At 32.5% G+C, this 22471-nt stretch overlaps 1 protein-coding gene across 1 annotated transcript in view; it reads left to right on the top strand.

Moving 5' to 3' along the window:
* Nucleotides 1-22471, top strand: part of GRID2 (glutamate ionotropic receptor delta type subunit 2) — a 1428782-nt gene that overhangs the window by 283802 nt on the left and 1122509 nt on the right. The window contains exon 2 of the mRNA XM_055313240.1: nucleotides 9292-9447. Coding sequence (XP_055169215.1) covers nucleotides 9292-9447 — 156 coding nt within the window. The remainder of the gene's footprint in view (nucleotides 1-9291; nucleotides 9448-22471) is intronic.

Below are 22471 nucleotides of genomic sequence, written 5' to 3'. Positions count from 1 at the left end.
AGAAAAAGTGAAAATATAAAGGTATCTACAATATGTTTTTTCAAAATATTATATTTTCAAGTATTTATGTATAATCATTTTAATGGTTTGCATGGAATTTTATGTCTTTATATCTTTCCACACCATATCCCTAACTAATTCCTTCTGTGATCTTGGCACTATGTTCTTTGAACTGATTATCTATCTTTAAAACAAGAATGATGCTTACGTATAAACTAGATAATTATGGTGGATAAAGTGGAAGTTAATATTGTAATGTACTTCAGACTCAGAAAATAGTGCTAAGTAATCTTTAGACACTGGGAGATAATGAACCTGTTAGTTTCTATACCTGGTCACAATTTGAATATTACATACCCAAGTAAATTATTAGAGGCCTTTTTTTAAATTAATTTATTTATTTATGATAGACAGAGAGAGAGAGAGAGGCGCAGAGACACAGGCAGAGGGAGAAGCAGGCTCCATGCACCGGGAGCCCGATGTGGGATTCGATCCTGGGTCTCCAGGATCGCGCCCTGGGCCAAAGGCAGGCGCCAAACCACTGCGCCACCCAGGGATCCCAGAGGCCTTTAATATATAAATGACTTTGGCATTGTCATTCTATCAGATTCATTAGTCCCTTAAATGAAAAAAAAAATCTAATTCCTTAAAAAATGAAAGTCTAGAGATTCGTTCTGAACCCTGCATTTAAGAACGTATCGAAGTGCATATGTTACCAGAGTCCACTTAACATTCCTCGAAAGTAACTGTAAAAATTGTCATTTAATCTAGTGTTTAAAAATTTACCTCAATTTAATTCATTATATATATGAGGTTATTGAAAAAGAAAAATTAAACATAAATTTGAGTAAAAATTGTGTAAATACTTGAACTAAACTACTCTTTAAATAGTATAGCATAAATCATTGTGGTAAATATTGCATCTACAAAATTACGCAAAAAATATTATTTGAAGACTTTAAAATTTTATAAAAAATATTTTATTTATTTATTCATGAGAGACACACTGAGAGCGAGGAAGAGAGAGACACACAGGGAACGAGGAAGAGAGAGAGACAGAGGGAGAAGCAAGCTCCCTGCATGGAGCCCACTGTGGGACTCAATCCTAGACCAGGGATCACGCCCTGAGCTGAAGGCAGACGCTCAACCACTGAGCCACCTACGCGTCCCTTATTTTTTCATTTATTTATTTTTTAATTTATGATAGTCACACACAGAAAGAGAGAGAGAGAGGCAGAGACACAGGCAGAGGGAGAAGCAGGCTCCGTGCACCGGGAGCCCAACGTGGGACTCGATCCCGGGTCTCCAGGATCGCGCCCTGGGCCAAAGGCAGGCGCTAAACCGCTGCGCCACCCAGAGATCTCCGTCCCTTACTTTTATAAGCTAGTCCTAGTTAATAAAACTTTCTCCAACAAAAAAATTTTAACGTATTTGAGAATTTTAACATTCAAATACAATTTTTATTATGAAAGTCAAGAAAATAAAAATATTCCTATTATTTGATAATATAGAAATTTATAATAATGAGTATATTGCCATATATTAAGCTCACATTTTTTTTAAGCTCACATTTTTTTAAGGAAGGTTTGAAACTGAGATATGTGAATTCTGTGAATCATTACTAGCTTTGGATTTGCAAAAAGTTAATTAATCTGAGCCTCATTTTTCATCAGAGGTTTTTCATCAAAACTGAATGACATAATACCAGTTAACCACTTAGTACAGTGCTTATTACTCACACATGTTAATTGCTTTCACTATTATTATTTCAATTATTATGAACTTGATAGAAACACAACAGATTAAAAATGTCTCTGATTCAAGGTAATATTTGCTAATTGTTCATGAATTTGGTGTATATCCAGCATTTCCTTTCCAATATTTAGAGTTATTGTTTTGATTTGCTTCTTTAGTCAGAGTGTGAAGGATTAGATAAGGTAAACTGAGGCAAACACATCTTTTGGTGAAAGGAGAAAGAGTTCTAAAAACCCTACTTCATGCCTGTCAGGATATCAGCACAGAACATATTGGTAATATTTCTGTTGAATGAGAAGGGACTATGGAAAACATTTGTAATACAGAATTAATTTGTGGAAGCTATCTCGATGTAATTAGTATTATCTGGACAGATAGTTGTATATCTGTGTATGTATGTATACATACACACATACTATCTTAATTGTAATAATATCCCACTGAAAGAGTAGTCTAGATGCTCAGTTAGAGATGCCAAATGGTATAGAAAATGCTTATTTCATTTGCTTACAATTCTGTTCATTTTTCTTGCTGTCAAAAGTATGGAACCTTGTTTCTTCTTTGAACTGAGAGCAATTTAAGTAGAGGGTGAAATACAGGGGAAATCTGATTTTTGAAGTGTTTATAATGTCTTTAGTTATTTGTGCCTATTTGAAGTGTATGTACAATTTTTACTGACATAGTGTGTATATCATTAATAGATGATATATTTTTATATTAGTAGATGATATATTTTAACAAAAAAGGTTAAAGATCTTTTAATTTGGATTTTGTACAACACGCAGCTAATGTATATACAGAGTGCATTATTTAAATATAAAAAAACACCTACTTGTGAATAGTAGCATCTAAAACAATGAATATATATAATGATTTAACAAATCTGAATAGCTCTAAAGAACTATAATCCCTACTCTGACCACTCAGTTGTCCCAAAGCAGAGGGTTTTGCTTTTTTTTCTTTATTTAACGTCATAAGTTAAATTGTTAATGCCTCTAGGGCAAATACAATTCGTTTTATGTGAAAATAGTCTTATGTTCAAGTTTTGCTTGATTCTTTAATTTTCAGTACTTAATAGCTTATAGTAAATGAATATGATATATTAATGACCAGAGGTAATGCTAGTTTTTGAGTGTGTATATTTTTACACACAAACATAAGTACATATACAGATGAATGACATGGTGTATTATATATGTAATATATATATATATATATATATATATATATATATATATATATATACACACATACATACATCTATCTGACATTATATGTATGTATGTTTTTTCCTAAAGTAAATGCTTGAAATGAAAAAGAAAAGCATAATCTGGAAGAAATAGCTCCAAATTTGAAACTATCAAACCTAAATTCCTTCTCCATTCCTTCTAACTTTTGGCTGTGTAATTTTGTTTAAATCACTTAAACTCTTTTCACTATATTTTATGAAGAAATGGAGTTTGTGTATACCACCTTTAAGATTTCTTTCAGCTATAAGTCTATGAAATTTCCAGTTGCCCAGTTCCATTGTCAACTTTAATATGTTCTGATTAAACATGTAATAGATTTCAACTGCCTTGTCGGCAAATTATTTGTTAAAAAACAAAGAAGCTTGATTTTAATTATCTGTGTTGAGGGAAGGGTATTTTGAGGGGTGGTTTGCTGGATGCATGGATGTATGTGAAAGAAAAAAGGGAAGAGGAAAACATGCACAGAGGGCAAAGCCAAGAGAGTATATTCTGTTGCCTCAAAGAAAAATAAGGAGTCATTTCATAGGGCACTTTTGAAAAGTTTATTCCTTTTTTTTTTTTAAAGATTTATTTATTTATTTATTCATGAGAGATACAGAGAGAGAGGCACAGACAGAGGCAGGAGGAAGAAGCAGGCTCCATGCAGGGAGCCCGATATGGGACCTGATCCCGTATTCTGGGATCATGCCCTGAGCCAAAGGCAGACACTCAACCGCTGAGCCACCCAGGTGTCTGCTTTCTATTTTTAGAATTATTTATTTTAAAGTTTTTTTTGTATATTAGTTATATGAAATGTGATATACAGATCTAAGAATTCCAACTGTAGAAAAATTTCAAGACATGTATCAAAACATTTCTCAATATTTTTAGAGAAAACTCTGAACGAGATGAAGACATTTTCTCCATTATCTTACCAGCTGAACAATGTTTCCTCCACTTGCCGCTTATATGTATAAGAAAAAAAATTAAATATTCAAACTAAAAATACAAGTGCATGATTAATACCTTCCTGAATAATTTGAGTATTCTGGAGTCATGATAATGCCTGTGATAATAAATTCACTGGCAAGTACATTAGAAAGTCTACTTTTGTTTTAATTTAGAGTTAGTTGTAACTCAATTTTTTACTCCTGTCTTTGAATCTAGTTATCCTGTTTTATAATATTATGTCCAACCAAACATAAGGAAAGACTTATCAATTACTATTTCTTGACTATCTAATATATCCAGGCTCCCTGTTATATACTGAAAGTATAAAAATACTTTTATATATTTTATATAGTTGCTATAATTTCTATGCTAGTGAGACAAGCATCCATCCATCCATGATGGAGACAATACCCTGAATAAAGGCTTGAAGGTAAAAATGCTTCTAAGCTTAATGTTTCTTAAAGCTTCTAATGTTTTTGAGAATTATGGAGTTGATCAGGTTAGTTGCTTCTAATAATGTTTTATTTAGCAAGCATGTTTGTAAATATTAATTTGTGTAAAATAATTTTATAGTATAAAATACTGACTTGTACAGAACACTCTACACAACAAGCAAAAAAAGATGACATCAGGGTAGTTTTAACATTACCATAAACTGTAATTCTTTACTTTCTAAGATATAAGAAGACAAGTAAACATGATGTAGCTTATATTTAAAAACATATATGTGAGATGCATTGGTGACTCGGTTGGTTGAGTGCCCAACTATTAATTTCAGCTCAGGTCATGATCTCAGCGTTGTTGGATCAAGCTCCAAGATGGTCTTCATGCTAAGTCTGCCTGGGATTCCATCTCTCTTCACTCTGCCTCCCCCCTTTACATGCTTTCTCTCTCTCTCTAAGTAATTTTTTTTAGAATCTCTTTTTAAAATATTTTATTTATTTATTCATGAGACACACAGAGAGAGGCAGAAACATAGGCAGAGGGAGAAGCAGGCTTCCTGTGAGAAGTCTGATGTGGGACGCGATCCAGGACCCCGGGGTCATGACCTGAGTCAAAGGCAGGTGCTCAACTACTGAGGCACCCAGGCATCCCTAAAAATAAATAAAATAATTAAAAACAGAATAAAATTGTATGCACCTGGCTTGTGTATGTCAGTCTCTTTGTATAAGGATAAGAAAAGCCTTTATCCCCCCTCATGGATGGAAAAGATCATCAGTCCCTATAATGGACATGACTGATTACAAATTGGTATAATGGGAATATTTAGGAGGTGTTTCTTATCTGCTTTAGTGCTTGGTTATTCTTCCTTCCATTTTGACCAGTGTGAATTGTAGTGTATAATCTGCTGATCACATTTTGTGTGTGCGTGTAAGTGGTGGAAGAATTATTTCATCCTCACAATAAGTTTAATCTGCATTTCTCCTCAAGGTTGTAAAATTACACTAAAAAAAACTAAACTAAAAACTAAAAAAAAAAATAAAGGTCATAAAAATAGCTGGGAAAGAACAAGATGCTGCGACATCATGTTAACTCTATAGTTAGGAATGTTGCATTTGAGGAACTTTATAAATTTCAGAAAAAGTAAATCTAAGATATTTGATACCAGATTAGGCTGGTAAAATATGTGTATAGATAGAAAGGATAAGGAGATGGCATTCCTATGCTACTGAAAGTGCATGAAATAAGAAAAGAACCATTTTTGTGAGGTTCTGCCTGTGGATCTCACTGAGCTGTTTTCAAAATACTTGTGCTTAAAACAAAATGCTGCATATACTCTTTTGGTTAAAAGCCAAATATAAGATGCGATTTTATAGGTAAAGGAAAAAGTAAACAAGTAACTGAATTTGAAGTATTAATAGTATTTCTTGTTGTTTGGTTATACTCTGTACAGTAAGATGAAACGTTTCTTCTCTGTACTTCTTGCTGTTAGCAGAAAGATGAACTGCTTCTTTTGTGCGTTTCCTTTCAGTGTATCTTAATTCAGCATGGAATGACTAATTCACTATAATTTCTATAGGTTTCTGCTATTTCTTAAGTCAGGTTTAATGTTTAAGGCAGTCTTAAATGTTCTCTCAGGTAACAGTAAAATGCTTCCATTAAAAATGTGGTACTGATACTCAGCAGAAGTCAGTAATATCACCTACTTTAAAACAATGGTGATTAGAAACTTTTCTTTTAAAAGACCCATTTAGAATCCATGACAAGCTAATGTATCTTTATACAAACATACATCACTTGTTTGTGAGTAGACATTTAGATTATCTGGTTTAAAATGAATTGATTATTTCACTTCCAATTACAGTTACATTTGTATCACACTTTCCAACAAAGTGCCAAAGAAATTTGTATATCTAAATCTGATAGTATTTTATTTCCATGTAATGATTAATCTAGATTCTCACAATTATGACAAATTAAAACGAGTATTCATGACTATGACTTAAAATGAGCAAAATACATCTAATACTTATTGTCTAAAATTTTCACAAAAAGTTTATTTTTTTTAGATTTTATTTATTTATTCAAGAGAGACACACATAGAGAGAGAGGCAGAGATATAGGCAGAGAGAGAAGCAGGCTGCATGCAGGGAGTCCTATTTGGGACTTGATCCCGGGACCCCAGGATCACGCCCTGGGCCAAAAGCAGGCACTCAACCACCAAGCCACCTAGGTATCCCACAAAAACAGTTTCTGAAGTAGATTTCAATCTGATTCAGAAGTGATACACAAGGTCAAAAGTTAACCTCTATATTTTGTTATATATATATATATATATATATATATATATATATATATATGATTTTATTTTATTTATTCATGAGAGAGAGAGACGCAGAGACACAGAGGGAGAAGCAGGCTCCATGCAGGGAGCCTGTCGTGGGACTCAATCCCGGGTCTCCAGGATCACGCCCTGGGCTGAAGGCGGCGCTAAACCGCTGAGCCACCCAGGCTGCCCTATATTTTGATTATATTAATAAAATATTAAAATACCCTGACTGGGCACCTGGGTGGCTCAGTTAATTAAGCATTTGCCTCCAGCTCAGATCATGATCCCAAAGTCTTGGTATCAAGCCCTGAATCGGGCTCTCTCCTCAGTGTGGAGCCTGCTCTCCCTTTGCCTTTGCCTGGCAATCCACCTACTTGTGCACTCTCTCTCTTTCTCTCTCTGTCAAAGAAATAAATAAAACAAAATAAAAATCCTGACCAATAGATATGCAATAATATAATTAAGGAATACTTTATATATCAATTTAAAAAATTTTTCGTCCTTTCCCATGCTCTTAGCCTCAGCAGATAAAGTATACTTAGGAAATAGAAAACAAGGGCTTGAAGAGGCTGTTCAAAGTTAGTAAAATCCATACAAATATAAGAGAGCAGAGACAAGAGAAAGCTAGGTTCACACAAAAAGCCTGTTAGACACTCTGCCTTTTCTAGTGAAAATTAATAATTGTGTCCCCATCCTGAGGCCACCTAAGATGAAGCAAAAGTAACCTGCCACACTTGTCAGAAATGGACAAAGTTCACCCTTGCTTTATCATGTATTGACTATAATAATGCATGTTTAATATCATGATCTGTCTTTCATTAGACGGCTTTGGGCTTCAGTCATAAATGCATAAAATCAGCAGAAGTGTCATATAAAATGTCTGCTTCTATGTATACATATGAGTATAGATATAAACATGTATAATTGTGTCTGTATATATAGCTTATGTCTATCTTTATATATGTGTATACATAGTACATATCTTTATATATGTGTGTACATAGTAATAAATACTGTATTGTATTTACATGTGGAAAAAAGACATTTTAATAAACACAATTTTATTTTTGTATTTACACACTACAAAGAATATTATAATCAAGAACAATATTATGAAAAAAAAGAACAATATTATGTGTAGGGGGATAAGTATGTGGATATGTATGTGTAGTCATTTCTTTATTGTGTTATTGACCCTGGGATGTATGTCTTTTTTGCCCAGAGGAAATTCATTTGGTTCACTCAAAAAGGCAAAAAGTACATTGTCCCAGTATTTATATTTTAAAAATAGACAATTTAAAAATGTGTTCCTGCTTAGAACTAGCAGAATCAGAATGAACACAAATAAAGCATATGTGGCCATATGGGAAAGAATCTCCCAGATTTTCAGTGAAGTCCTCATAAAATACTTTTATTTCCTATGGGTAGAATTTCTGAAAGGCACTATCCCATAATGATTTAGAGCAGACATTGGAGTCAAGACTCTGGCCCTTGTTCCTTTGAAATATTACTTGCACTGAAACTTAATTTTCATAACTGTATGTGTATATAGTAGTATGTGTATCACATAATAATTTTAAGCATTGAATGAGATTCTGCAATATAGAAAATGATTATTAGAAAATGTTAAGTACTGTTTGGATTACAGCATTTAAAAATAAGAAAACGCTAAGATTTATAGAAAATTTACTATTCAGTGAGCAAAATTTATTTACATTTTACATGGATAATCTTACTTAATGCAGTTAATATCCCTTACAGATAGATACTATTATTAGATTTTACAGATGGTGAATTGAGGGTTTAGAATTTGAATCCCATGTTCAAGGTCCTATGCTTAACAAGTGGCGTTCAGAATTTGAAATCAATTTACTCCTAGAATGTGTTTAACCAATACCCTGCTGACATGCAATCATTCAAATAGAAGTTAGCCACAACTCTTATCATCATTATTATTGTATGTGAGTGTACAGGCCATAATTATCCACTAGGATTTTTGTTAATTCTTCAGGGAGTATTCCCCAAATTACCTCTCTCAAAGGCTTGTATGTGTCTAAATTTTCTATAAATATTATTAAATTTGCTACCATAAAAGATACTTAAACCCTTGTTCAAAATAAAAAGAAAGGAAGTAAAAAGAAAACTGAAAAATAAGTTAAGATCACAATAGAAGTCTGATTTCCTTTACACTGTGTGAATGGCTCTCAAGAAGTTTCCTGATTTTATCTCCTATTATTTAGAAAAATATTCTTCAAACTATGAACTCCTAAAGATACCATGATATGAAACATCTAAAGTATTAGCCACTTTGTTCTGCAAAAGCTTTTTGGACTTACATTGTCTTTCAAAGCTTTTCCTGAAATAACACTTTGATGTACTATTCATCATTTCCATTTGGAAGAAGTAACTACATTCCTGCTTAGCTATTACACTGCTTCCAGTACAATGTGTTTCAGTAACAAATAAAGTGCATGCTTTAAGTGGAAGTATACATTTTTCAAATACATACGTCTCTTTGGCATATTTCCAGAAAGTATGACAGGATGTTTATGTTATTGTTTAATGGCAACACTCACTTCTTTCTAGGAGCAATTTTTGATGAATCTGCCAAAAAGGATGATGAGGTGTTTCGCACAGCAGTTGGTGACCTCAACCAGAATGAGGAGATTTTACAAACTGAAAAAATCACATTTTCGGTGACATTTGTTGATGGAAGCAACCCTTTCCAAGCAGTTCAAGAAGGTAAGGTCTAACAGCAGTTCAGTTTTTATTTTGTTTGTGTTTTGGTTCAATTTAAATGGCGATAAAATTAGATTTGTAAAAGGCCATCAACATGGACATCATTTTTGCATCTTTGCTGCATTGCTTTTCTTCAACAATGCTTTTTGTAGATGTTAATCCTGAATTCCGCTTCTGAAAGGGTAGGGTGTGGAAAGTTGCTTTAATTGAAGTATATGTAACAATGAACATAGTATTTCCAGGAAAAGTTTTATAATATTTTATGACCGCAGTGTACATTAAGTACTCCTTACAACTATGACTTTCTATCTAGATTTTTAGCTTTGACTTTTTTGAGATAACGGCCACCTTGAGTGTCGTTACAACATATGATGGCATTTTCAGTGTATTCATGACAAATGCATTGGTGGAAAGAAAACTTGTAGGCACTACATGCAAATCAAAGATTTAGCACTGGAGTAATTTTTTTACTCTCTACAGTATGCCAAATATTAAAGCATTTGCCTCCATTCTCTCTGTATAGTTGAATGAATTAACATTTTTCATAGGGACAAATCATAGAAATACAGATAATTTTTATTATACTGGAATGATCATTTGTATGAATGAAGGTTTTGATTGGAAGATTTATGGGTAATAGAATTTTATTTTTCATGCTCTAATTCTAATGAAATAGCCTTTTGATTGGCAAAGCACTCATTGTTCATGAAATTATTTGCTGCTAATCTAGTTTATGTTTTATTGTGACAATGTATATAGACTAAAGATACCAATACAACGTTTAGTCAAATGAAGCACTTGTTTCATTAAAAAAATTAAAGTGGGTTTGGCAGAAGAAAAGACAGACAAGATATTAAAAGTACTAAAGTTTGGCAGGAAAATTTTAGAGACAAATATTGAAAGGATAAGGAAAATAAATATAAATGTTTTTAAAAATATAAAGAAGAAAATGCCTTTCATCTAATGTTGCATCTGCATGATATACAGGAAACCTTTACTGGAATATGCTTTTGGCCAGAAGCATTGACTACTGTTGAACTTATTTATATTTACTTGTGTCAGTAAAAGAACACGTAGAATGATGCGATGTAATGAATTTTCCTTCTTAATAACTTGATTGAGTGAAGAAGTATTATTTTACTTCTTTATTATTGAAATGAATAGAAGCGTTTTAGTAAGAGATACTTTTGCAAAGAATATGATGCTTATTATGATAGAGAATCTTGATATTTGATAATATATGCCAATTTAAAAAGTTTAATGAAAAAGTTTAGTAAAGACATCTAGTTATTTTTATTTTAAAATAAAATTGTTATGGAAATATAGGATCTGCAAAAAGTATGTGTTGGTAAATTTTCTGTTGAAACATTTAAAAATGTTAATTTAATATTATGATTCATAAAGCAAAATGTGAAATAATAAAGTAGAATTTGAGGAAAGCCCAATAATGTAAAAGAATATTATTCATTTGACTCTTAGTTTTAATGACGGGAATGAGAGCAGGAAAAAAATAAGGACAAATCTATTTTTGTGTTTTTCTTCTGATCACCTATTAATAATTATAAATTAACTTTGAAGACATGCTAAAATATCCATTCCTTTTAAAACGGCAATTTGAGAAGTTTGGAAATAAATAAATGAAGACAACATAATGGATAGAAGGGAATTACAAAGTCTGAATAAATACCTCCCTCATGCCTCTTTTAGAGACTACGATTTGAAAAGTGAAGACAATTTTTAAAATACCACAATTAATCTGTTCACATATTGCTTTGTGTAGCCATTCTGCTGCCAGCTCAATTCTGGACGTAAAAATCTCTCTCAAAAAGAACTGCTATGACTTGAAAGAATTTGTGGTGCATAAAGCAAATTAAGAGAGGAAATAATTTTTAAGTTTCAGAGACAGAGACCGCTAGATATTTGTCAAGAAAGAAGAAAGAGCTTGACAGTATGCTTGATGGTTTCTGATACTAACAGGATGTTCTAGACCAGTTATTTTGATGGCCTGCTTTAGGTAATGAACCTGAAATAAGTTCTAGGATGCACTGGAACTACTTTGTTTCCACATACAATATGAAGAAAGATCTTGGCTAATTTTAGAAATAAAAATAATTCTTCTAGAGCTCTTTCTGTAATTGATTGGTTTGGGAAAAAAAGGGTAAAATATTCAACTGAAAAAGAATAAATAATTCAGGGGTATTTCGTTAAATGTTTTGAGAAAGTAACTTAGGAGAAAAAAAAACCTCAGTTGTGCCATCGAGAATGGCCAGTTTTTCTACGATCCTGTCTTTGCTGCAATACCATTAAAATCTATAACACACAGTCTTAAATCAGCTTCTTTTTTACATTCTACAGAAGGGCAAAGATTCAATGATAGTTATTATTGATTTTTTACACATTAGCACTCCTGGTGAACTTCTAAAAAATTCATGGTTTTGAGTTTTGTTTTTTATTTGTTTGAATTTGAAAATCTGATCCTTGAACAAACAGCATCATCAAGGATATAGGTATTTGGTAATAATAAAGAAGAAAACTAATAATCTGAAATACTCAATTTATTATTAGAATTTCTTCTAGCCAGCCACATTTAGGAAATTACTTTTATTTTTACAAATTTAATATTTTTGTTTGTTTTATCTTTCTACTATCAGCATTTAATGAGAGAAGGATTTAAAGATAAACAACTTATTAACACTTAAATAGGGTTAGAATATTGGTGCTACTAAAATCCTCCTTTGTAGCTTTGGTTACAGTAAGTTTTGCATTGTAATAATTATTTTTAATAATATTTAATAATTACTTTTACAATGAGTTTCTAGAAGAAGATATCTTGGTTATAACACAGGATTGATACTTCTTTCTCTGGAGATCAAAGAAGATATCTTGGTTATAACACAGGATTGATACTCCTTTCTCTGGAGATCAATGATTATATCGATTATCTTTATCATTATCCTTTAACATTAATCTCAGCACTATTAGGTAAATGAAATATAGTAAATAAATTCCTGTTTTTAGAAAAGTAATCTGGAATTAAACTATTATTCATCTTTTGTCCTCTGAGTTGTGGAATGTTAATTAGGGGCAAAGAATTTTTCATTCCTTAACTTGGTATAATTATTTTTGTCACTTTTTGGGTGGGCAGTATGTACACTATTTTGGTAGCTGGGCTAAAGATAAAATCATATAGATTATTTTTGAAAACCTTGAAAAATATACCGATGGAAAATTATATTAACCTTAGGTGAATGTTTTTCCAAATAGATGAAGTAATTGAGAGCAGTGGTGTTAAGTAATTCTTCCACATGGTGCAAGTGTATAGCAAGAGAAAGAACTAAACCAAGCCCTTCATACCACTGGCTTAGTATTTTCGTATATCTGTTAACCATATGTACATGAGAGAGAACACGCAATTTGTTTTAGGAATTCAGTAAGTACTCTGGAGAATAGAAAATTGTAGTAGATTTATATGTTTTGATAGGTACTATTAATGTTCATGGGTTTTAGATAGCATGGAATAGTAAAAATTGTCCAATCTAGTTGATCAATCCTAGTTGATAACATAAATTACTCTTGTTCTTTCATCCTTGGTTTTCTCATCTATGAATAATGAAAAACTCAAACACAATGCATTTTTAAGTAGTTTCATCTCTATAGATGAGTTGTTTCATGACTCTGTAGAACACATATCCAGTTTTAGAGATTTAGGATTATAGAAATGATAATTATTTAGTTTTTCTTTAGCAATGACTGAACTTGATGAAATTGTCTCATGGTTTTTCTGTGGCCTACTTCAAAATAAATTAATAGGATATATGATACCTGTCCTTGGTTCTGCTATCTCATATAACTATTCATTGCAACCTAAAGAAATCATGATCACCACAATCTAGAAAGGGCCTTTTGCAGATTCAGGTGACATGATCAATACAGCTTTTGCTTGGTTAGTTTCCTTACTCCTCCCTTATAGATTGTTGTCTGTGTGTCATCTGTAAACTGGCTAAAACATAGATGCATAAATCTATGGCGTGAAATACACTGATTTTCTCTACTGAAAGCAATAACAATTGTTGATATTGTTGGCTCCTAGTTGATACTAACACCACTGTGGTATGTGAAAGGTGGGGATTTATAAAAAAATAAGGTTAGGGGAAAACAAAGGGATAACATTTGTAAAAATGTTCACATAGGAAGTTGTATGCAGAAATAAGAATTCATGACTCTTATAATCATTGGATATATCAGGCAGGCTATAAAACAGCATCTATTGGTATTGAATGGCAAGATTCAGTTAAAACCTTTTAAAATATTTTCTCTTATTAGAAAACACCTAAAAATGAAATGTGCATAGTGATAAGAGTTTAAGGGCAGAATTATACTGTAGCATCACAAATAATTCTATTTGAAAGAAAAAAGGGCACCTATCTTAATTATTCTTATTTATGCTTTATCACAAACCATTTTAAATAAAATAGTTATAAATGCTGTTTTTAAAATAAAAAGCAGTAATGGTTAACATTGTTCATCATCTAAAGTTTCAGCCTTCAAATTACTTCAAATTACTCCTTTGTATATCCAACATGAATATTAATTGTTCGCAAAAAGTCTTTTGTAAAAAATAAACATCTTACTTTAATACAGTGATAATTTTAGTCAAATTTGCCTCATATATCTTCAAAGTAAAATTCAGTATAAAACAACGTGGCTTCTTTTATTTATGGTTTGTGGAATTAGTCTTATTTCCTTCTAGTTATATATAAAAGACACATGCTTTGTATCATGTGTGTAAAGGGGTAACAGGAAATCAGTGGAGCCAAAAAAGTATGTAAGAAAGTATAACTAGGGAAATGTACTTCTCCAAAATACATCACCATTTGCTATGAATATTTGCTATGAATATTTCTGGTGCCATAGGCTAAATCTGAATAGTCTTGTTCAAAGAATGTGTAAATGTAAAAGATGTGGCTGCTCTGTTTGATGCTTTATTCCAAGGTTTAGTCACATAATTTATATTTCTCTCAGTTTTAATAAGACATCTTCATTGTGATAAAAATCTGCTAATTTGGAAATGTTTAGATTGTATTCTGCAGCTTTCCTAGGATAGGGCTGCAGTGTGTATGCTTCATCAGCCTGTGTTTTTTGGACCAATTTTGATAGCTTCAATTCCAGCTTATTTTCTGAATTGCCTGACAATAAATTGAACTTGAGGATTGATTGGATCCAACAGGCCAAGAAATAAAATCTGAATATAATGTGGCATAATTCTGCTCTTTTGGTCATTTTTTAATTCATTTTTTCATCCCATCTTTCCTTCCCATATCAAAACAAGTATTATGCTTTGAATCACAGTCTCTAGGCCGAGTACTCAGTATAACTGATCCCCAGACATTTATGCAAAGGGGTGGAAAGAAGAGATGCTGCAGCTGACTGGCCATCTCCAGACATCCACACATCAAGAGGGGTATTGGATGTCCATTCATTGGCTCTCTGGACCATCGGTTTCCCTCCACAAGTCTGGGATATTTAGTGATACACTCCCAAGTCTTGGGTCACCTTTCCTTTCTACCTGCCACATTCTAAGGACTGGCTAAAAAGATCTAGAATCAGAATCTTCCTAGTGTGTCATCTTTAGTACTAACCTAAACATCTGAATTCTATATCTGTTAGGAACAATACCAGCATGCATTATTTTAAGCATCTCACAGTAACCCTTTTCATTGAAGAATTGCCCATCAAGAAGAATTAAAATAGAATATGCTTAGAATCTAATTTCAAGAGTACTCAGTCAAATCAGTCTATCCAAGTACTCTTAAAATGCCTAGTACTGTTCCAAGATTGGGACAGACATGATAGGAGATTTTAAAGGAAATAGAAGATGCAGCATTAGGACTGTGGGAAGCTTTAAAAATGTACTTAAGGAGGGCTGTGGACTTTTAAAGCATGAACAGTCATTATGCCTTCTACCTGTAATTTGGGTTTTTAATTATGTTAATCGTAAAAAGGAACAAGACATTAACTTTTTAAAATATTTACTTTTCAGAAAAGAGAAGGAATATCTTTCTTAAGGAAATCCATTATTTTTTAACTTAATGAAGATATAAATTTATGGCTTGATCTTTGTTTTCTGTGATTTATTCTTGTGTCTTATATTGGTAAGCCTTTCCCTTATCTCATTCAACATTATGCTCTTAAGGTAACAGGTCTACTGTGGATAGATTGAAAATCTGTATCATAATTTTATAGCCTTTTTACTTTGAAGTCTTTTACCTCCATATCTACATTTGTGCACTCTTGTGTAAGTTACCTCATAAAAAATATATTTTAGCTACATGTGGTGCTCTGGATCTTGTTTTATTTAGAAGAATCTTTAGCAGCTTTCTATAAAAGCTGTGTTTAACAGAAGTAAAGATTTATTTTTTTGTTGTTGGCTAAGTGTTCTTTCTCCCTATCAAATATTTTTCACACAGTAATAGCAGAGCACTTTCTTCTCTTTCAGCCTTTTCAGCATGCTTATGGCAGCATAATTCAGTCTTTAATCGGTCTTTTACGATACTGACTTGGTAAAAAATTCACCTATCTGTCTTAAAGTAACTCTGAATATATGGTTTATTAGATTAAAAACCACGCTTACCTACATCCTGTAGTTGTTATGAGTCCATTGTATAGTCATAAAAATAGTTTAAGTTCACATTAAAGATGACTTTACTATATTCAGAATTTTTAAACCATTACCAGTATTATTGATATCAGTGTTTCAAATGAAATAGTCTACATGCTTTAATCTAGAACAAAAAGTGACCTGATTTTTAAATTATTTTAATATTTAACACCTATTTTTTTTCATGTCCTTGGCAAGTGTTGTGTGAGGTTTATGGGAATTGTACTATGTGTGGTCTTTTACTATTCATGCAATATTTTGTTGAATTGCTTTGTAATTTTCAAAAGAATTATCACTGAAACACTCTTTTTGAAAGGAACACACACAAAGCCAATGTACACTAGGAAATTGCATTTTCTGGGAAAGGAAGAGAATGAATCAACAAGTACTTTTTGGGTGCCTGTAAGCATTCAGACTTGAGCTATTACTCAGCATAACGCTGTGCTCGCCACTGGCTGCCCTGTAGTTTTCCATGGTTAGGTTGACCTTTATTACATGTATTAGGTCCTGACCTGTATGTGCTCCTCTTCCTTTTACCCTCCCACTATAGTACTCTTTTTAAACTCCTTATTCAAATTATTTAATCTTCAGTTCTCAGTATTGTGCTGTATACACTCAGTATATCTACATTTCATTTAGTTTTATATTTCTTAAATTTGATGCCATTTATTCTGCTTGGGGAAAAACATGGAAATTATATTCATGGGTCATGGAATTAAATAAATCTGTCTTTATATGAATTCTGCTCCATCTTTTATCATCTTTGGGATCTTAGGCACACCTAATATCTCTGAGCTTCAGTTTCTTCATATGTAGAATTCGGCTAAATACATATTTCATTAGGATCGCTAGGATTATGTGAGTATTATATGATGATTTTGTGGGGTTGTCATTATGGGATGCAGGTTTCTCTACTAATATAAATACATGCCAATAATAGTGGAGTAGATGATTTAGTACTATTTTATGTGTCCATCAGTAAAATTCTATTGCTCCCTGACCGGACCTTACCTTTCCAAATACCCTTTACCATATGTATTGGTGTTTCCCATGGATACCACTGAACTGAGTAGCCTTGTCATCTGCCTTGTCAGCATCTTTTCCCCACCGCCCCCCCCCCCCCTCAATGAGTGTTTCCCTATCAAGATCCTGAATGCTGGGGTTGTAAAAATATAGAAATTAAATGCTTCTGCTTTTTTTTCTTTCTCCTGGGCTAGTTCTGCTAGTCAGCAGAGGAAGATGAGAATTATATTTGTAGTGTGATTCATTTGGCAAATAGTAGTGATGTTGCAACATGTGTACTTAAGGTTGGGAGGATTTAAAATACCTTGTTACCATTTCTGAGAAGTAAAGAAAGCCTGTGGAGACCAAATTAAAGCTTTCTGGTGATTTGTGTGGGCCTAATACAATCAGAGAAGTAAATAAGGCACTGAGTCATAACTAAATGGGATTCAGTTGTACGGAGGCATAATGTTGTAGATGAGCAATATATGTGGAGGTCAGATATAGACATAAATTCAAGGAAAACTTCATGCTTTAAGAGATTCATCATCTCTGGTATTTTGAGTTTATTTCTGAAATGATTGTATGAAAGGTTGTCTTTTTATGTTTTGCACATTTTCATTTCAACTATGATGGGCAAATATTTACTCTAGAAACTTTGTTATTGGTTTCTTGACTTCTCAGTACTATTCTTCTTCAATAATACATGATATCATGTTATTTCTCAGGAATTCATGCATCATTTCAAGACATATTTGCTTTTTGTTCTTTGGTAGACTAATACAATATGATGGTAAGATTGGCTAAGCTCATTCCATAAGATATATTTTAAAATATAGAAAACATAGAAAAGACTTAACATGCCTATTATAAATGAGAAATATATTCCAAAGAGTAAAATAAATGTTTCTTAAAATACATTATTTTGTGGGGGAAAAGTTATATAAATCAAAGTCAGAAATAATACTGTTATACAGACTGTTTTTGAATAGAATGACTTCAAATATTCAATAATAATCTTTGTACTTTACCTTTGAATTAATACTTCTGAAAGATAAATAATACTTTGGGATAGTCCTGAGTCCTTATTCATGTTATTAAAACTGAGCAAGATGTAGAGAACTGAGGTAATAGAAAGTAACTAGGGGATTTTAAAAAGAGAAACATTCTTACTGGTCAAAGAATAAGAAACTGACATATCAGCTTCATTCTACCTTCTTCCAAATCCTGTTTTCATTCTGTTACATTGACTTGTTAATAACTTTTATTATTTGGAAATAATGATTTCATCTTTTATTCAGTTTTGAATTTCTCAGTATTTTGCCCCATTTAAAGGAGATTTATCTCCATATTAACCTACCATATATATATATGTATATATATATATATATTTACCCACATACACATACATCCATACACATGTGTATATGTGTATATTAAACATATACATTATATACCATATGTATATATATGCCGTGTATGTGTGTATGTATAACATATACACTATGTATACTAATTTTATCAGACACTGGTTTTTTTTGGTATTCTTTCGGTATTGATTCATGCCTTTCAATGGAACAATTTATTTTTTTATTTTTATTTATTTATTTTTTTTTAATTTTTTAATTTTTATTTATTTATGATAGTCCCACAGAGAGAGAGAGAGAGGCAGAGACACAGGCAGAGGGAGAAGCAGGCTCCATGCACCGGGAGCCCGATGTGGGATTCGATCCCGGGTCTCCAGGATCGCGCCCTGGGCCAAAGGCAGGCGCCAAACCGCTGCGCCACCCAGGGATCCCTATTTTTTTTTTATTTTTAATTTTAGTGTACTATGTTTGTTAAAATGGAACAGGGAAGATTTGATCTCAGGCCAGAATTCCATGAGGGCACAGAGGGATCACCAGTTGATACTTACTTTCTTTGGAAATTCGTTAAAGTTTAAATAAGAGAAGGGTTGACCAACTGTCAGAAGACTATGAATTACCAAGAACAATTCATTATTCTTTCAAAAATTAAAATCATAATTGTTCACTTATGTATAAGATACTTTAATATACTGACTGTGCACTAACCGGTAGGAGTTTATATAAATGAATGAGGCAAATTTAACTGAGCCACCCAAGGAATTTATAATCTAATAAGAAGATATACAAAAAGAGCCAAACAAGAAAATAACTTATTTTTTAGTGGAAAAGAGTCATATAAAAGAAAATAAATAATAATATGATAGAAAATAACAGATGGAGTGTGTGTTTCTATGTGTGTGTGATTTAAAACCAGGAGTTTATTTTTGATTATAGAAGACACAAAAAAGTAACATTTAAGTTAAGATTTAAGGTTTCAGAGTAGCCAGCAATGCAAAGAGGAAATTTCTGGCAATTGCATATGGGAAAACCATTTGGAAGCATTGGCTTTCTGTATTTGAGGGAGGAGATTATTTTTGAATTCTCAAGTTTTTAATCTGTTGCTTTACAAATGTTTATTTTCATCATCAAAGTCCTTATTTGGTGGGTAACACTGCTACTCATGAGTGTTTTTTTTTTTTTTTTTTTTTACCCAAATCTGCTTTAGTTTTTCCCTTCAGAAATGAAGTACGTTCCCAAGGGAAGACTGGTATATCCTGAAGATTCACTGACATCTGGGTATGGAGATGTCATTCCTGGATCTTTCTTGGATTTGAAATTCACATTTCTGTAACTCTAATTTTGAATATAGTTGAAGCAACATTTAGGCCTTTCATGTAAATGTTATTCTAAAGAAAAAGAAATTAAATTAAATGAAACAAAACAAAGAAAGAAAGAATTTTACTCAGTTTTCCTGGTCTTGTAATACAGAGTAATGTAGAGATATATGTAATATCTAAAACTTGGGAAGAATTATTTTATGGCTTTTATAGTTGTTTTACATTCTGACAAAAGAGCTTCCTTTGAAAAGTCCACTACTAACAAGTAACATTTCCTTACTATATCCCATGAACTAATCCCCTAATCTTTCTACTGCCTTATAAACTATAGTTACTATTCTTATTAGCATTTGCCAATGAGGAAACTGAGTTGCAGCTAGGTTAGGTAACTTGTCATACCTGAAACCTTTAGAACAGTGTCTAGAACACTCTGATTTCTGTTGAAGTTTTCCATTTGGAAGTTTCAGGTATGCTATCAGTGGGAGGGAGAATGAGGTCAAGGTATTTATATACTATTTCCTGTGTAAGGTTACCTTGGGTTGGCTGTGAACCTTACACAAAAGTCCTTCTTTTCTGAAGGCAGTCTGCTGTACATCACTCTCATTCTCATTCAGAAATCTACAGATTCCTCTCCTATCTACCCTTTGGACCAGTACTGGTTACCACTCACTGCTACAAGCTTTGAACTCTTGGACTAGCCTTCATGTTCCTGCTATACTATACCCACACCTGTGTCATTCACCTTTTCAAAAAATAAAGTCTTCTCAAATTATCTTATTTAAAATGGCCCTTTTTTTTTCTACTGGGATTTTAACTACTATCACTGTTAACTACTATACTATACTATACTATACTATACTATACTATACTATACTGCTGTGTAGAAGCGCTAATCTTAGCTCATTCTTAATGATTGATGATTTGGCCAGTCCAATCAGGAAGAGCTATGACCTGCTGGAATGTATTACTCAGACTTAATGCTATACATCGTATTATAAAACTTAAAACTCCTCACACAGACCTTTAATTTCTGTCTTTTATGAGCTGAAATCTTAATGTCCTAATAGGTATTTTAACAGTGCAAAAAAGGCTGATTTGATGTTAAGGATGTTCAGTGGCAATATCCCTGCAGAAAAGCACTAGGTTTGAACAGAAACAGACTGATACCCAAATAGTTACTCCACAGCATAGTTGAGTGACCACTCTTTAAGTAAATATTATTATTTTAGCTTAAAATGATATGGCAAATGGAACCATCTTTATTAACGAATGTTCCAGTTATATATACTAAAATGTCTCTGAACATTGTCTACTATGCTTAAGGCTGTTGATGAACCATTTGTTTACAAATTCTTGAATATCTTGTTCCATTTTCTACAGAGAAATTTTTCCCTGTATCTTTCTTTTATTCTATTCTTTCCTTTTCTTGAAATCTAGACTCCTCATTAAGATGCTAGGGAAACACAGAACAAAACAAAACAAAACCTACTTTATTGTTAGACAAATTGCATGGCCAAGGTTTTTTGTTATCTAGTAACTTATAAAGAGTAATAAGGGGAAGCTACCAAGTTCTAAAAACACTGTTTTGCATGTTATCTTTTTGTTTTCCAGACTCATGGTTTAATAGATACCAATGGAGAGTAACTGGTCAAATAGCAAGCAGCAGAACAGAAGGAACAGTAGGAAGGTCCAGAAAAGTATGACTGGCATTATAAGATCTTTGATTCCTTCATCCATCTAACATTATTCAGCATCCCAATACATGGTAGTGTAGTAGAATTGCACTAGTAGTGTAAAGAACATAGAGGTGACTTAAGAGCATTCTGCTTTTTCAAGGAGCTTTAAGCTACTAACGAAGATTAAATATATGTGTATAGATAGCATATTTACCAGGTAGTAGTTTCATGCAAAATAGCAAGTTCAGTAGATAATAAGATTGTTTACAACCAGGGATGGTGAGTTTAGGGAGAAGGTAAAAAAGAAATAAAAGAGAAAAATAGTAAGCTATGTTTTCTGCCCTGAAAAGAGAAAAAGATCTAATCAAAGAAGCAGACTTGTTCAAAAATATGTCTTTGTGACTGTGAAAAATGTATGTGGGGTGGCGTGAGGAGTGCACTGGAAATGAAAACATCAGGCCAAAAGGACAACAATGTTAAGTTTTCTGTCAGGGTCATTATCCTGTTCCCAGTCTCAAGGTCACCTCTTTCCGAAACCAGTGGTAGAAAAGTGGATTCAACGTGGAGAAAATCATTGCTCATCAAGTAAAATTTAAACATTAATAAGGACATTAATAAAGACATTAGGCTTCATATTGCAACATCTTAGAATTTCTTTTAAAATACAGCAAAAGTACTGAAAATGATTTGAGCTCAAAGATACTTCTTCAGAGGTACAAAACCTCACTGTGTTTAAGAGCAAGTGGTATTTTAAGAATAATTATTTCACATCTACAGAAGAGTAATTGCTTTTCACATTAAAGAAAGATATGAGCACCACAGTTTTGTAATATAAAAAGTGTTATGTGTGTGTATTAACTAGTGCCCTCAAAGGATTGTTACTATGCATTTAACATTGGGTGCAATAACTCTGTGTCGTGGCACTGTGCACTTACATGAAATTACATGAAAACATTGTTTCCTAAGTGAGTTGGACAGAGTTTTTATATGCAGAGTTTATGATTATGA

This window comes from Nyctereutes procyonoides, unplaced genomic scaffold (assembly GCF_905146905.1).
Source record: "Nyctereutes procyonoides isolate TBG_1078 unplaced genomic scaffold, NYPRO_anot_genome, whole genome shotgun sequence".
NCBI lineage: Eukaryota > Metazoa > Chordata > Mammalia > Carnivora > Canidae > Nyctereutes > Nyctereutes procyonoides.
This window is presented reverse-complemented; position numbering and strand designations above follow the sequence as displayed.